The sequence below is a fragment of the Musca autumnalis genome, unplaced genomic scaffold (assembly GCF_047663935.1).
Source record: "Musca autumnalis isolate F117 unplaced genomic scaffold, ASM4766393v1 scaffold_4, whole genome shotgun sequence".
Classification (NCBI taxonomy): Eukaryota; Metazoa; Arthropoda; class Insecta; order Diptera; family Muscidae; genus Musca; species Musca autumnalis.
This window is the reverse complement of record NW_027411977.1, coordinates 25585288-25603220: the sequence shown is the minus strand read 5'-3', so window position 1 is coordinate 25603220 and position 17933 is coordinate 25585288. Positions and strand designations below refer to the sequence as shown.

The following is a 17933-nucleotide window of genomic DNA, read 5'->3' as shown; positions in this document are numbered from 1 at the left end:
TAATTTATTAATTGTTCCACAAACATCCCAGGCGGTACAAGGGAGATTTTTTTCTCATATCAATAAGTGCACACCGATTCATATTAGCTCAATGATATGGGACCTATAGTTTATTGCCGAGTCCAAGCGGCGTGCCCTAAGACACCTCATGTAGAGAAGTTTTACATGACTGAAATACTCAGGAAATGTCGCCAACATTTCTGAGGGGTATTTTGCCACCGTTGAAAATTTAATGTTGCCTAGCCGGGGAATCGATCCCACGGCCTTCTGCGTGCAAGGCGGGTATGCATACCATTGCACCACGAAGCCTACTACAAAGGTCTAAAATATATTTTCAGTGTCACATGATGTTATGAGCGTTATAGTAAGTTTACATTTGCGAAATCCACTCGGTTTCAACTGCCAATTCCATTGCTTAAATGTCAAATGAAATCCAATGGACAATTTTATTTTTGTTTGCTGCCTTGCAGACAAATTTCGCTAATTACTAAAATTTATAAGCATTTTAGGTTTACGGACTTTTGTCCGTAAGCAAAAAATGTGTTAGAAAATCCCACTACTTGCCACTCATTCCTACCGTGCGATCAAGACAACTCTTCAGAAGTCTAATGGCTTAGGATTCAGTGGATTCGATTTCAAAATGTAAAACCATTTATGATTCACTACAGATATTCAATTAACATAGATATTATATTTCGAAAGGTTCATTTTCATATGATATCATATTGATATTCATATCTCCTATAAAACATTCATTTCATATGAAAAACAAGTGAGCAAAGGCTATAGTCGGGACGGGCCGACCATGTGATACCCTACACCACTACCGCTGTGCATAAGCTTTTCACTCGTAAACATTTCTTTAGGAAATATAAACCGACTACCACCAAAAATAATATGCCTCTTTGTCTCTGGGACCCCCATAAGCAACCAAAATTTCGTAACCATCCGATAAAAAATTACGACCTGTAGCTTGATTGCAAAAAAATGGAAGAATTGGATGCATTACCGACTATTGTGGTATCTCCCTTGTTTGACCACCTTCGCCAACAGCTTTACACCAATGTAAAGGTAATATTTTCTTCTTCCATTGACAGGCTTTGTCGTTGGAATACCCCTATTAGATGCCAATATATTCACAAAGAATAAAACTTTGAATTTGTCTCCAAATGAGTTTTTCCCCATTCCGACCCCTAAATATTATCCGGCTAAATCAATAGGCTTCTTCCTATGTGGGACCCCCATTAACCCCCAAAATTTCGTGACCATCCGATCAAAATTGCGACCTGTAGCGTGATTACAAAAAAATCGGAAAATGGGATGCATTACCGACTATTGCGAAATCTCTGTTGTTTGAGCAGCTACGATAACCTACTTTACATAGTTGTAAAGGTGATATTTTCTACTTTCCTTATCAGGTTTTGCTTTTGATATACCTCTTAAAGAAACAGAGATATTGGCTTTGAAATAAAATGTTGACTTTTCTCCAAATAAGTGTTTGCCCATTCCGACCCCTAAATATTATCCGACCATCACCAAAATCAATAGGCTTCTTCATCTGTGAGACCCCCATTAACCCCCAAAATTTCGTGACCATCCGATCAAAATTGCGACCTGTAGCGTGATTACAAAAAATCGGAAAATGGGATGCATTATCGGCTATTGCCATATGTTTGCTTTTTGACCACCTACGACAACCTGCTTTACACCGTTGTAAAGGTGATATTTTCTACTTTCCTTATCAGGTTTTGCTTTTGATATACCTCTTAAAGAAACAGAGATATTGGCTTTGAAATAAAATGTTGAATTTTCTCCAAATAAGTGTTTGCCCATTCCGACCCCTAAATATTATCCGACCATCACCAAAATCAATATGCTTTTTCATCTGTGAGACCCCCATTAACCCTGAAATTTTCGTGACGATCCGATCAATATTGCGACCTGTAGCGTGATTTCCAAAAAATGGAAAAATGAGATGTATTGCCGACTATTGCAATATCTGCGTTATTTGGTCACCTACGCCGACCTGGTTTGGATCATTGTAAAGACGGGATCTTCTACTTTCATAGTCAGGCTTTGCTTTTGGAAAATTTTCAACCAAAGCTGTGATATTTGTCAATATAATTAAAATCGCAAAAATGAAAATTGGGGTTTTAATTGCTACTATTGCCATATCTTCGTTGTTTGATCACCTACGAGCACCTACTTTATATCATTAGAAAGTTGATATTTTCTACTTTCATTGTCAAGTTTTGCTTTTGGTATACCCCATATAGAAGCTGAGATATTGGCTTTGGAAAAAAACGTTGTCTTTTTATCCACCTAAGTTTTTTGCCCTTTCCGACCCCTAAATATTATCCGACCATCACCAAAATCAATAGGCTTCTTCCCCTCCGAGACCCTCATCAACATCCAAAATTTCGTGACGATCCGATCAAAATTGCGGCCTGTAGCGTGATTACAATGTTTAGATGGACAGACGGACAGACGGACAGACGGACGGACGGACGGACTGACGGACGGACACACATAGCCAGATCGACTCAGCTCGTCGAGACATTCATTTTGATATATATAAGTATGGGTCTACGACCATTATTTCGATGCGTTACAAACTTTTTGGCCAAAACCAACTTATAATACCCTCCCCACATAGTGGTGTAGGGTATAAAAAAAAAACAAAACATTGTTCCACAACATCCCATACGGGACAAGGGAGACTTCTCTCATATCAATGAGTGCACCCCGATTCATATTTAGCTCAATGATATGGGACCTACTGTTTATCGCCGAGTCCCAACGGCGTGTCTTAAGACACCACTTGTGGAGAAGTTTTTCAAGGCTGAAATACTCAGGAAATGTCGCCAACATTACTGAGGGGTATTTTGCCACCGTTGAAAAATGTTTGATGTTGCCTGGCCGAAGAATCGAACCCCCAACCTTCTGCGTGCAAGGCGGGCGTGCATACCATTGCACCACGGTGGCACCCGTGGAAGCAGAAGAAAATATTCAGGAAGAATTAAATATTATTAATTTGTATAATTTAAAATGGCCAGGGTTTACCAGAAATGAAAGAGGGACAGATATAAATGGACAATGCAATGTTGAAGTCGACCACGATCGTTGCTTGGTATCATCTAACATGTCATCCAACACTTTTGCCACAAACCACACTAACTAATGATATTGACGATTTCTCATATTTCTCTTCGATGTTCATAAGGATATGAACATACTTAAGATACATGCAAAAAATACCTAGGTTAGAAGTTCTTCTCTGGGAAGAACATAAGTTCACAAACCCCATTCAGAAAGTCAACCATGCATCTCGACACTGCACTGTTTTTATTTTCAATTAAAAACAACATATTTCGATACGCTTTGGCAAATTTTGTTGTGGAAGTCGTTTTCTGTTTCCCCTTTCTAAGACCAAAATCAAATGCCATACGTTTCTGTAGTACTTTCTGGTATGGTCTTATTATCCTGTTGTCACCATTAATCCAACTTGTTCCCACAATTGTTCTACGCTGTATTTGGGAACAATCAGCGTCATCGCTCTTATTAACTTGTCTTGTTTTTATGAAACAAAACGAAATCGTACGAACGAAAAAAGGAGATGGTTCCCAGGATATTCCAACAATTTATGTGGTTTAGTTATTGTTTAATAGTCTGGCGTTGCAAATTCTATCAGACTGTAACGAATTCCATAACAAGAATCGCCTCAAACGTTGCCAATGGAATTGGGGTGGCTGTTACCAACCAATACTACTGATGCTTGCTGCCTACAGTTTTTGGCTGATGAGCCTGAACAAATTTCAATAATTTACCGTATCAAAATGAAATTTACATCCCAAAAGAATATATTTCTCAATCATGAACAGAATCAATGGGAAACAAAATTGAAAATTTGTTTGGCACGAGCTACCAGAACAAAGAAGTGAATGGTTGTTTGTAATATTTTTTCATAATGCCAAGAATTTTTGAATTTAAGTCAAGAGTTAAATGTGGTATGTAGAGTTTTTTAAAGAATTCAGTAGTTCATAGGTTAGTCACTTAAAACAGATGTTACAGACATCATGCATTATTAAATTCACAGTGTGGGAATATTATTTTATGACGACAAATTCGTACAAGTCCCTTAAGGTTTGATAAAAATAATAGTACACTTTAATTAAATTATACTACAATGGAAAATATCAATCATAACAACATATGAGAGTGAAAAAAATATATATAGTAGCACGCATAGGATCAGACTCCTGTAAAATCAGCCATATATTACTTATTTATTCAATCCAAGGCAAATAAACCACAGTTCTTGAAAATAAGCCTGTTCGATAACTTCGCAAGTAAAAAGTATTTGGAAGTTTTTGCAACTACTTGCAAGTACTTCTCATTTCTCTTTTAGTGAACAAGTTTGTTATCGTATAGTTCATATTTTGCACATTGTAAAAATGCCATGTACGGAGGGAAAAAATGTGTCTTTAACATATTTTGCAGCAAACATATATATGTATATATGTTTGCTACAGTCACTAACATAACATATCTTTGATTGTTGCAAGCAAATATTTTTTTTTGGGTACAAACAAAGAATTGTTTGGATTAAAAAATATAAATACTATCCCAAAAGCCACAAAAACAGATACATACACACATTTATTAATGGCGGTGGTTGTTTCTTTTATTGAAATGTATAGAAATACCAAACACAAAAGCAACAACAGACGTATATGTAGGTACAAAAAAAAATTCCAAACACATTACAGACTTTAATAAAATAAAAACGGTATAAAATGATTTATAAAAAAGTACAGTCGAACTTCTCTATAACGAACTTCCCTATAACGAATAAAAATTGAAAACACAACTTTTTGCCACCCGTTGTCACCTATTTTTCACCTTCCCTATAACGAATACTTCCCTAAAACGAAGCTTTTTTAATGCTTAAGTGGAAATTCTCACACGAAATTATCTCTCTATGACGTCTGTCTGTCTGGCTGGTGCGCACGATAATTCTCGAACGGATGAACCGATTTGGTCCACAAATTGGCTTTCGTACTATTTGGTCCAAACTTTGTTTAAGTTCGAAGATGGGTTATATCGGTACACTTCTTCCGGTACCACCTCCACAAAAGTTCGGAAACCTTCGGAAAATTTGTGCGCACTATAACTCTTGAAGGGAGTAACCGATTTGGTCCATACTTTGGACATCGTGGAACTTCTACCAGACTTAGATGAGGTTCCAATATATACTCAATCGGTCCATAACTTTGGGTACCTCCCGTACAAAATTTCGGAAAAATTCATTTTAGGAACTGTTTTTGAATCTCTTTGAGTTTTGTTGTAGCAACTTGTACTCACTGCCCGCTTACGACGGTAGATGTTTCATTAGAAGCAAGTCCATACTTCCTGAGAAAATAGCCTGAAAGATGCAAAAAAAAACCTGTAATGGTTGGAGCGTACGATAACTCCCGAACGGATCAACCGATTTGGTCCAAAATTTGCCCTTTGTAGAATTTGGTCCAAACATAGTTTAAGTTCGAACATAAGCCATATCGGCCCACTCCTTCAGATACCACCCCACAAAAGTTCAAAAAGTATTCGGAAAAATTATCCGCACGATAACTCTTGAAGGGAGTTACCGATTTGGTCCATGTGTAAAGTACATCCTAATATATCTACCAGATATATATATATATATATATATATATATATATATATATATATATATATATATATATTCGAGTATGGACTATGTTTGTCCACTCCTTCGGGTACCTATCAAACAAAATTACGGATAAGTTCACTTCAAGACCTGCTCTCGAATCACTTTCATTTTTTGTTGAAGCAACTTGCATTCGCCAGTAAGAGACGGGAAAAGTTTTTTCAGGGGCAATTCAATTCTTCTTGAAAAAACAGCCCGAAAGTTGTAAAAAAACCTATGGTACCATATGTAGTGGCTGTAGAGCACGATTACTCTCGAACTAACCGATTTGGTCCAAAATTTGGCATTCCTCATGTTTTGTCATACTTTCAGCTCGAAGATAGGCAATACCGTTCCACAACTTCCGGTACTTCCCCCGAATATTTAAAAAATGTCACTTAAATGATATGCAAGATATCTCTTGAACAAATTTGGTTAAAATTTTGGATCTTCTAATATTTTGTCCAAATTTAGTTTAACTTCTAAAATGGAGGTACCTTAGAGTACCTCCTCTACAAAAGTTCAACAACAACAACAAAGTTCTCAAAATTTTGGGCGTATGAACCGACAAAAGTATGGATAGGATTAAAGCTCAAAAGTTTGCGGGGATATCGATAGATACCTTTGGTAAAAATGTCCAACGGATCCTCGAACAGACCCTTAACCACACACAAATTTTCAACATTTATGTGGGTGGTACCGATAGGGCCAAAATTTAAACATAAACTAAGTTTCGACAATATTTTGATATCCAAAGTTTGGACCAAATCGGTTGATACGTCTATGAGATATCGCTCGTACATTTTAACGAATATTTTCGAACTTTTGTGAGGGAGGTACCGGAAGGTGTGGACCTATAAGCGAATTTCATCTAATATTCGAAGAAATATTAAAATATCCAAACCCAGTATTCGGTTCGAGCTCTCCGGCCACTACATAAGGTGCCATAGGTGTTTTTTACACTGTTTTCTCAAGAAGTATGGACTTGCCCCTGAAAAAACGTTTACTGCGTAATTGAGGCAGCGAATGCAAGTTGCTTTAACAAAAATCAAAGTGATTGGAGAGCAGGTCCTTAAGTGAATGTATCCAAAATTTTGTGTGGAAGGTACCCGAAGGAGTGGATAAATATGGTCCATATTCGAACCTGATCTATAACTGGTAGATATATTAGGATGTGTAAAGTATGGGGCAAATTGGTCACTTCCTTCAAGATTTATCAAGCGCACAATTTTTCCGAATATTTTTGAACTTTTGTTGGGGAGGTACCTGAAGTAGTGGACCGATATGGCTTATCTTTGAACTTAAACTAAATTTGCACAAAATATTACGAAGGCCACATGGAGGTATGGAAGTATGGACTTTTCCCTGATGAAACTTGCACCGTCGTTTGGGGGGCAGTGAATACAAGTTGATACAACAAAAATCAAAGCGACTCGAGAGCAGGTCCTAAACTGAACTTTTCCGAAATTTTGTGTGGGATGTACCCGAAGGAGTGGACCGATTGAGTCCATATTGGTCTAAGTCTGGTAAAAGTTTCACAATGTGCAAATTATCCAAAGTAACCAAATCGGTTACTTCCTTCAAAGAACGAAACAAGCGTTTGGCCGCATACCGCATACACACCACCAAAGCAAAAACACATATTTTCATCCTCCCGTCGTCGCTTCTGCGTCTTCTATTTCTCTTTATTATAAAATAAGCGAGATCCCTGATGTTACGCCCATAAAAATTATGTTATAATATAAAATATATGTTGGTACAAAACAAATAATATTTATATGTTGCAAACATATATTTGTTTCGATTCAAATATATTTCTAACATATATTTTTCTACATGTACTTAAATCAAGTTTGGAGGTGGACAATATCGGTATACTCTCCTAAAAATATCACAAATGTGTGATTAATTGCATTTAAAAGGGATGTCGAGAAAAGATTTGGAATTATACTATGATATGTACTTTTTCGTTGGAAAATCCAGACTTCCCGAGATAATGACCCAATAGTTCCTAAAAAATCCCTGGATGCAAAAACTAAAATGACTTATAACAAGCGAATTAAATATTTGATTTGATCAAAAAATTTCAAATCGAAGAATTTTATCCAAATGTACATTAGGTTGCATGGAGGTCTATATCGGACAACTGCTTAGAGTACATCCCTTAAAATTTTTCAAAATGTTCGTCTAAGTTTAAAGGCTACCCGAGAATAGTTTCGAAATTGTCATCGACGTTATTCCTTTAGGTCCTGATTACAACGATATAATTTTAGTTTTCGTCGGCAAGTCCATGCTTTTTATAAAACCTCCCGAAAGTACGGTGATGAACCACGGTATCTTAACTATCAAGCGGCTATAATTGGTCCGCCCAGGGCACATCCTGATATTTATCTCCTACTTAATTTAAATTCGAAGAAGGACTATATTGAAGAACTCTTTCGAGTATATCAATCACAAAAGTTCAAAACTTTCGCTTAAGTAAATTTTAGTACTGTTCTAAAATCGTAGTGAACATTTTACTTTGTGTTTCTGTTTACAACGATAAAATGTTTTTTGTTGGTAAGTCCATACATAAGAGTAGGAAAGTTTTACGGTGACCAACTAAAATGACGCGTGCGAACGACAATTACGAAAGCAGTGACTTCGAAGCTTAGGTTTCCATAGTCCAAGATGGACTATTAATTTGGCCCATTCTTTCGGGACCACCCTCCACAAAAATTCAAAATTTGTTTAATCAATTCCAGTTTAAGACCACTGATTTTTCACTGATGGGAAGTTCTGAGTGAATTCGGAAACTTTTGAAAAAGTGGTTTTTATTTCCTTTATTTTATGCCCCTCAGCAAAACATTTCAGTACATTTTCAGATTTATGGCTAACGGTTGCAGAGATATCGCACTTCGAAAAAGTCGAATTCTATAAAAACTATGTGCAAAGAAATACTCATAACTTTTTTAATATTAGTCCAAATTGAATAAATCAATTTTTTGCCTTTTTTAACAGTTATCGATATACATTTATTAACATTTGTTTTTTTATTTTATTTAGGAAAATGGTTTAGCAACTGTATCTCCCCATTCGAAGTAACTGAAAATTTGGACATTAGGGTATAGCCCCAGTGCCCCCGATTTGAGGTGTTGAAGTACTGACTCGCATTTTACATTTAGAAACAAATATAACTATTATTCTTACAGATAATGGCTATATTACACCATATGCTTTTTCACATGTATGTTATCACTTTCGGTATTCTAATATACAGACCAGCTGATGTCATACATGTAAAAAAGCATATGGTATGTTGGACATATCAGCAACATATTTAAGATGACTATGTCACTCCCATTTAAAAAAAAACAAAAAAAAACTTATTATTCCCTCAGCCTTTAGGCTATGATACGACCAGAGATGTGGCTCATCGAAATAATGATTTTAGGGCCTCATGTATGTTTTGACGAAATCCGTTTTAAATAATCCATCTGTCATCCGATAGTCCAATTTTTATACCTCGAAATAGTTCCAAAAATAACTCTCGAAGGGAGCACCCGATTTGGTCCCAACATTGCGCATTGTAATAGTTCTTTCAATTTAATGGAGTTTTAGATTCATTTCTTCAATTGTAATTTGTTTTAAGTCAAGATTGACAATACAACTTTTTGAAGCATTATTATAGCTCCCACATAACGGTATCTGTCTATTTCACGCATTGCCTATGAACAGAAAACATATGCACCAAAAGTTTTTGACACTATTATGGTGTATCTTGGGAACATAACATAATTACCCACGGTGCGCCTTAACTAATATTAAATGGAAGGTGCTTACACCTGGGAAGTTTTTGCAGATTCTGAAACTACAATGCTCATAGATGAGAAATATCAAGGAACAAAAAAAATCGCCAGAGGGATTTTCAAATAAATCGCGATTAAAGTTCACATTTTTAAGGGGTTCTTTAGGTTTTCACGATTTTACTTTGAAACCGCGAGTCCTATGTAAATGGGCCTAAAGAAAATGTTATAGCTGTGAAAATTCTCCACAAGATTGACCTCTATGATATTTTCGTAGGTTTTACCGTTCTTGGGATATAGAAGTTCAAATTGAGACTGACTGTATCGCCTTCTTATAAAACAATGTAATTACTACAATTTCCCAAATTAAACTTATATATCTTGAAAATGGTGCAACCTAGAATAAATCATCCAATCTTGTAGAGAATTTTCACAGCTTCAAAATTTTCTTTAGTCCCATTTTGATATTACTTGCGTTTTCCAAGCAAAATCTTGAAGACTTAAGACAAAAACCTAAAAATTTGAACTGAACCTCAATATCTCATAACTGGTAAAACCTGCGATAAAACCTAAAGGTCAGTCTTGTAGAGAATTTTCACAGCTACCAAAAAAATCCCTAAAAATGTGAACTTAAATTGCGATTTATTTGAAAATCCCCCCCGAGATTTTTTTTGTTTCTTGATTTTTCTCATCTATGAGCATTGTAGTTTTAGAATCTGCAAAAACTTCCCAGGTGTAAACACCTTCCATTTAAATATGGTTAAGGCACACCGTGTACCTTTTGATTTCAGGTTTTTTTAGGGGTTTGTAACACTGTGCCACAAATTGGAACTCAAGGTCTGTGCGGTGGAAAATTCCTTTTGGAGATGAAAGCCCTTGGTGAGTATATTAAGAACCCAAAAGGAAATTTTCCCCATAGGTCAAGTTTCTGAGATATCGCGCGATGAATTTTTGAATTTTCGCCTATGATGCTTGAGAAAATAGCTTTATATCTCTGTTTGCCGTTATTGTAGCTTCGTTTTGAGATTACATTTTTTCAGTCAAATCGAATGGCGAATCTTTTTATAGAAGACTTCATTCTTCTAACTTAATTCCTTTCATGTCCTTTTCGTCCTTTCTTTCTAGAACCGTAGTAAATGTACCACAAGATGAGATTTTACAGCATCCAAATATTCCACAAAAACGTTGCTCAGAGATTTTTAGGTACGGTTCTTATTGACAACTAATCGATATTGTCACGTTTTCATTGTCTTTTTTGACATTTACCCGGTTTTTGTTCAGAAAAAACCTATGTTTTGTTTTTCTGTATATTCGTTATTTGTTATGTATTGGTAGGTAGACATAACCATTGGTTATCGCTTATATTGACATCTGGGATGTATCTGAAATATTTACCATATATAGCTCCCGATATGCTGAACACGTTAATGACAAATTTTCTTGGAAAATAGATCCGGTTATCTAATATTTTGAACCGGATATAGCGATATAAAACCCGGATTTTGTACCGATTTTATGTAACCGATTAAGCTTATATGTATACCATTAGAAAGCTAATAAAATTGCCAATCAGGGAAAATAAATTTTTTGACAGCATCTTACCTGAGTTCGGTGCTAAAACAAAAAACCCGTATTCTTAAACCGTTTTTAAGGAAAAATATCACCGCGCGTAAATATGGAGATAAATGCTTGGTGGGTGAAATATTCTTTTTGCCGATGAAAGTCGATGAAGTTAATATTATGAACCCGGAAGGACAGTTATGCCATAGGTCAAACTTCTGAGTTATAGCGAAACGGAATTTATGTTACGGGTTTATTGTCGTGCTCTTAAAGTTCATCAAGTATGTATGCATCACGTCATTACTCAGAAGTTTGACCTATGGCATAACTGTCATTCCGGGTTCATAATATTAACTTCATCGACAACCGTACCTAAAATTCTCTGAGCAACATTTTTGTGGAATACTTGGATGCTGTAAAATCTAATCTTGTGGTACTTTTACTACGGTTCAAGAAAGAAAGGACGAAAAGGACGTGAAAGGAATTGACTTAGAAGAATGAAATGTTCTACAAAAAGATTGGCCATTCGATTTGACTGAAGAAATGTAATCTCAAAACGAAGCTACAATAACGGCAAACAGAGATATAAAGCTATTTTCTCAAGCATCATAGGCGAAAATTCAAAAAATTCATCGCGCGATATCTCAGAAACTTGACCTATGGGGAAAATTTCCTTTTGGGTTCTTAATATACTCATCAAGGGCTTTCATCTCCAAAAGGAATTTTCCACCGCACAGAAACCTTGTTGCACAGTGTAATTTAGCATTTAGAGCTCTCTGTGAACAAGAATTCTCCTCTCAAAATATTGTTGTTATTGGTACATGTTTTAGTATAACCATATCTAGCGGATTTACCAACCGAATTACCTGTAATTAGGTATATCGACTTTCCTACTCTTTAGGAAGCAATGAATGAACAAATACCCATCGTTGTAAAAAACAAATTGCATTTAAAAGAAAAGAGCCCATATGCGTGATGAGCCTCTACTACGAATAATTCATGAAAATCAAAGTCGATATAAAAATCTTGGAATTAGCGGTAAACCTTGAGTTGAAATCAGGATGTTAATAGACCCAGGAAAGATTTATGGTTGCTTAATTTCTTTTTATACCCTCAGCATTTATGCTAACGAGTGTATATACGGGCAAAGTGTGCCTCATCGAAATAATGGCTTTAGACCCCATGCATGTTAGGACGAAATGTGTTTCAGTTCGTCCGTCCGTCTGTCTGGCTGGCTGGTTGGAGCGCACGATAACTCTCGAACGGATTAACCGATTCGATCCAAAATGTGGCTTTCATAATATTTTGTTCAAACTTAGTTTAAGTTCGAAGATGGGTTATATCGGTCCACTGCTTCCGGTACCTCCCCCACAAAAGTTCGAAAATGTTCGGAAAATTTGTACGTACGACTTAGATGGGGTTCCAATATGGAATCAATCGGTCCACTCCTTCGGGTACCTCCAACACAAAACTTGGGATAATTTCAGTTTAGGACCTGCTCTCGAATCGCTTTGATTTTTGTTTTATCAACTTGTATTCACTGCCCCCCTTACGATGGTACAAGTTTCATTGGGGCAAGTCCACACTTCCTAAAAAATAGCCTGAAAGTTGCAAAAAACCTCTATGACACCGTGTGAAGTGGTTGGAGCGCAAGATAGGTCCAAAATTTGGCCTTAGTAGTATTTTGTCCAAATATAGCTTAAGTTCGAAGATAAGCCATATTGGTCCACTCCTTCAGGTACCTCCCCCACAAAAGTTCAAAAATGTTTGGAAAAATTGTGAGCACGATAACTCTTTATGGGAGTGACCGATTTGATCCATACTTTACACATCCTAATATATCTACCAGATATGGATCAGGTTCGAATATGGACTATATTTGTTCACTCCTTCGGGTACATTCCACACAAAATTTTGGATAAATTCACTTTAAGACCTGCTCTCGAATAATTTTAGTTTTTGTTGAAGCAACTTGCATTCACTGCCTCAATTACGACAGTAAAAGTTTTTTCAGGGGCAAGTCCATACTTCTTGAGAAAGCAGCCCGAAAGTTGTAGAAAACCCCTATGGCACCATATGTAGTGGCTGGAGAGCTGGAACCGAATACTGCGTTCGTCCACACCTTGGATATTGTAATAGTTCTTCGAATATTAGATGAAATTCGAAGTTGTGCTTATAGGTCCACTCCTTCCGGTACCTCCCCCACAAAAGTTCGAAAATAATCGCTTAAATGGTACGCGCGATTTCTCATAGACATAGCACCCGATTTGGTCCAAACTTTGGATCTCTAAATATTGCCGAAGCTTAGTTTATGTTCAAATTTGGGCCCTATCTGCCCAATACTTGTGGTACTACCCACACAAATGTTCAACATTTTTGTGTGGTTAAGGGTCTGTTCGAGGATCCTTTGGATATTGTTGCGGAAGGTTTTCCACACAGGCTGAGGGTATATCTCTGTCGGCAAAGCCGACTGATACTTTTTTGCTTGTTTATTTAGAGTACAACTTTACTCTAACAAAAAAAGATATAATCGATCTGTGAAAAATATGAATTTCCTTTGATCAGATGCATTGGATGCATGGAGGTAGATTTCAAATTTCAAAGTCTTCATTATTCAAAAAAATGGTTATTAATTTTCAATTTAATTTTTTTATTTTGTCTTTAAATATATATTTCAATTTAATCTAGCATTATATATACTTAACCTAATATATAATAATAAATATTTAAAATACACATACAAACTATTCAAACAGAACCAAAAAACGGAAATAAATATACAGTTATATGAACATTGTTTCGGGGCTTAGAGCTAAATGTGAGTGGGTTATTTTTTAAACAGAAAAATGTGGTGCCCAATAAATCTGAGCCTATAAGTTTTTTTTTTTTTTTGTAGAATTAATATAATATCACAAAATGCACAATTATTAATTAATTTACTGTTCAAAAATATACATAAAAATTGTCATCAGACAGAAAAACACAACAAACAATCGAACTTTCTCAACGCCTTAACTGCCGACGGCTTTAGAAATAATTAAACTCGTTTCTTAGTCATTTGGAGTAGGCTGCTGCGGCGGCTGCTGACGCTGAAGAACGTTGAGTATTCAAACGTGACATATTCGCCGAGTTAAGCTGTTGCTGTTGTGGAAAATTTCCATTGTCATTCTGACCTCCGGGAGGTGTATTCGGTGGAGTGCCATTAGTTTGATCGCTGGCCTTGTCTTGGTGGGCAGTCATGTGCCTGGTTAAGTGATGACGTTCCCGGAAGGATTCCTGGCAAACGGGACATTTTAATTTTTCTTCACGTTTACGACGATTTGGATCCGACGACACTTCACTTTTGTGATGGGAACGCATGTGATAAACCAAATCACTTGTCATGCGGAAACTAATATTACACTTGGCACACACATTTTGAGCGGTTAGTGTAAAAGTAGAAGCCAGGGTTGGTGGGATGAGCGTGGAAAGTATGGCTGCGGCTGCGGGATTTTGAACCATACGAGGCATCATTTCCGGCGGTGGTAGAGGACCAAATGGATGGGGTATACCGGCTGCAGCATTTGGAGGAAAAGGAAAGCCAGGATATACGGGTATAAATCCGGGGGGACTAGCTGGTGGTGGTGGTCCTGTTTGGTGTTCAGGACTCATAACCGGAGAGCGGTACAAAAACTGCTGCTTTAAACGTTGGGCTTGTAGATTTTGCACCGATTGAAAAGCTCCATTTGGCGAATATTCTGGTCGGAAATTTTGATAGCCCATTGTGGGTGATAGGGCTGCTGGCGAGGATGGCAAACTGTCAATGGATATGATGTCATTACTACTACCGCTGGCTGAACGTGGTGGCGTAGTGGCAACGGGTGGACTCATGGAGGAGCAACTCAATTGATCTGGGCTTAGAGGTGGTGCCGGTTGACCCGGTGAATCCAAACGTGAATTAACTTTGGTAAATGCACTTTTCAATGGATGGGATTCCCAGTCATTGGACGATATTACCAAAGTAGGATCATCATAAATCCTTGGAGTCCTCACCGTAATTTGAGGATATTGCCGCAAATTGGGTTGTTTAGTTGGTTGTGGTTGATACTGTTGTTGTAACCTTTGTTTTTCTTGTGCCATTTGGCTACCTTTCAAACGTTCATCGGGCATCATTAAGAAGGCCACATCGAAAGAACGTTTCAAGGTAGTCGTTTTGGTTGTATTGGCCGCAATAGGTGTTCTTGGAGACATTTGATTGCTATCCTCATTTGGTGGTGTTGGTGGAGTTGTGGAAATTTGTAAATCCTTGGGAGATTGTTGAAGATGTTGCTGATGCAAGTGTTGTGGTGATGGAGTTGTTGTTGTAGAATCTTGCAACGGCGAAGCTCGTTGTATTGCATGTGCATGACTGCTATCCATTATCATGTTATGGTTATAGCACTTTTTCACTTTTTTAAATAAATAAATAAATGAATGGAAATTTCTATCTCCAGTTTTATTCTTTAAATTTTTTGTGTTATTCTTTAATTTAAATTTTTTCTTGTTTTTTGTTCTAATTCGCACACACGCACTTGTAGTTCCGTCTCTGATGACGTCTAAACGTAAACTGGTCCTTTGCCACAATCTGTTCTGCTTTATGTAGACTCCTTTTTTCTGGTTGGATTGTCGTTGCCGCAGCCGCTGTTATGAACATCTTCACATATAAATCTAGTTGGAATCCAGTTTAAATTGTTGCACTCCATCCACCAGCTCACCCCTGGTTAACAGTCATCCAGCCAACCAACCACTCACACATCTGTCCTGATTTTGTGTGGGCCTCTGTTCGTTCTTTGGATGTTCTGTTCTGTTTTTGTAAAGGACACCCCTTATGTTATTCATGGCTATGCCTTCTGCATCTTGTTCTCTGCCGCATGCTTCGTGCTGTGTATTTATTGTTGTTGTTGCTGTTGCCTTTCATATTGAAAATGCTGCATCTGCTTTGAATGTTGGGAACATATTTTGTTGCTTTATTCCTCGCCAAAGAGAGATGGAGTGAGCACAAAACGTACGCTGGTTGGTTGAATTGTTTTAATTTAAACCAACAGAGTTGTGATGAGGCACAGTGGTTATTGAGGGCAATATTTTAATAATAAAAAATAGGGTTTGGACAATATTTTTCGTTAGTACAATATAATTTTGGAAAACTTTCGAAAGTCAAATGTGGTAAATTCGCCAAGATTTGTTGTAAAGCATTGATCGTTACAAAACTCTGCAACATTTCTCACGTCAATTCTATTACGTTTAAAGATATCCACTGAATGTCAGTTGCTGTTTGACGCAATGGATTTGAGTGGTGAAATCCACTGGATTTCGTAAGTGTGTATAAAACATAGGGGTTATATTTTTTTTTGCATTTTTTGCAAGTATCAAAAATACCACCACATGGACGTAAAGAGAAGAGAAATGCGTTGTCACTTTTCCTCTTGACCTTAAAAAATCAGGTCAATATTCCCCACACATGATTTAAGGTGAAGAACGCAATAAAATCTATTTTCATGATTTTCTTCAAAGAAAACTACCAACCCCAGTTTAAATTCAATACCCTGAACGTTGCCGTACTTAACGACAAGTAGGAACAGCTGTACCCTATCACCACCTAATAACAGCATGAGTTTACTTCTCTCAATAACTGAGTTAGGATTAAAGCCACTCGAGAGATTTGGCATAGGGAAAGCCAACGTCAAGATCCTAAATCCGTCTGGTCCGAATGAAGAAAACGATGAGAATGTTATCGGCGATGTCGAAAAGCTACTTGAGCATTCCATAGTAGATTTAGAAAACCTGCGGATTTTTCCGGTTGGGGAGGATACCTTTACGAAAAGGAACTGAAGATGTGGATAATAGTGGTTACAAGACCATCGGCTAATGGTAAACCTGATTCGTGTCTAATTGGTAAAAACACCATAAAAGCTTTCTTATGTCCCCAGTTAAGCGTAGTGGACTTGAACGTGGCAAGAGGGAAAATGGAAAGCAGCGCACTAAAGAGAAGCTCTACCAAGCGAAATCTGTGGCATTTTTAGCACCATTCAGCCATATCACACCATAATTATTGGCTTCGATGCTAACCCAAAACATACCTTGTGAGGTGGCACGGAAATACACGACAGAGGTGAGTCAGTTTGTGTTTCCATAAATACTTACAATCTCACAATATGTAACAAAGGTACTAACTTAACTGTTGATCTCACGGTAGTATCCGAAACACGAAAAATCTAAATTGATAATTGGATAAGACTTCTATCTCAGATTATAATTCAATACTATTCAACATAATACTTGGGTGCCACCGTGGTGCAATGGTATGCACGCCCGCCTTGCACGCAGAAGGTCGGGGGTTCGATTCCCCGGCCAGGCAACATCAAACATTTTTCAACGGTGGCAAAATACCCCTCAGTAATGTTGGCGACATTTTCTGAGTATTTCAGCCTTGAAAAACTTCTCCACAAGTGGTGTCTTAAGACACGCCGTTCGGACTCGGCGATAAACAGTAGGTCCCATATCATTGAGCTAAATATGAATCGGGGTGCACTCATTGATATGAGAGAAGTCTCGCTTGTCCCGTATGGGATGTTGTGGAACAATGCTGCTATTCAACATATGTATCAAAGGTACCCAATACTCAACACATAGATATAGAAAAACTGTATCCATTCTAGAGAACTCTTTAGACATGACGCTCGAAGATAACTATCCACTATCGTGGACGTCCGAGCATTCAATTTTGAGAAAGCAATCACGAAAAAACCTTCAACGTTAGCGACTAAAGTGTATCCCGACAGCCATACAAGTACAGTCTTGAAAAATTTGAATTTAATTTGTGAACGAATCCTTACATTTATTATCGAACTGTTCCTACCAATATA

The 17933-nt window shown here is 37.1% G+C and overlaps 1 protein-coding gene across 1 annotated transcript; it reads right to left on the bottom strand.

Moving 5' to 3' along the window:
* Window positions 1-14106: 14106 nt before the first annotated feature.
* On the bottom strand, window positions 14107-15456 carry LOC141401964 (uncharacterized). Its single transcript, XM_073982556.1, has one exon. It carries the CDS (start codon window positions 15454-15456, stop codon window positions 14107-14109), a length of 1350 nt encoding a protein of 449 aa, XP_073838657.1.
* Between the last annotated feature and the right edge of the window lie 2477 nt (window positions 15457-17933).

Bases quoted from the DNA above. Each gene is read 5' to 3' on its own strand.
- LOC141401964 (XM_073982556.1), bottom strand. From the start codon at position 15,456: ATGATAATGGATAGCAGTCATGCACATGCAATACAACGAGCTTCGCCG.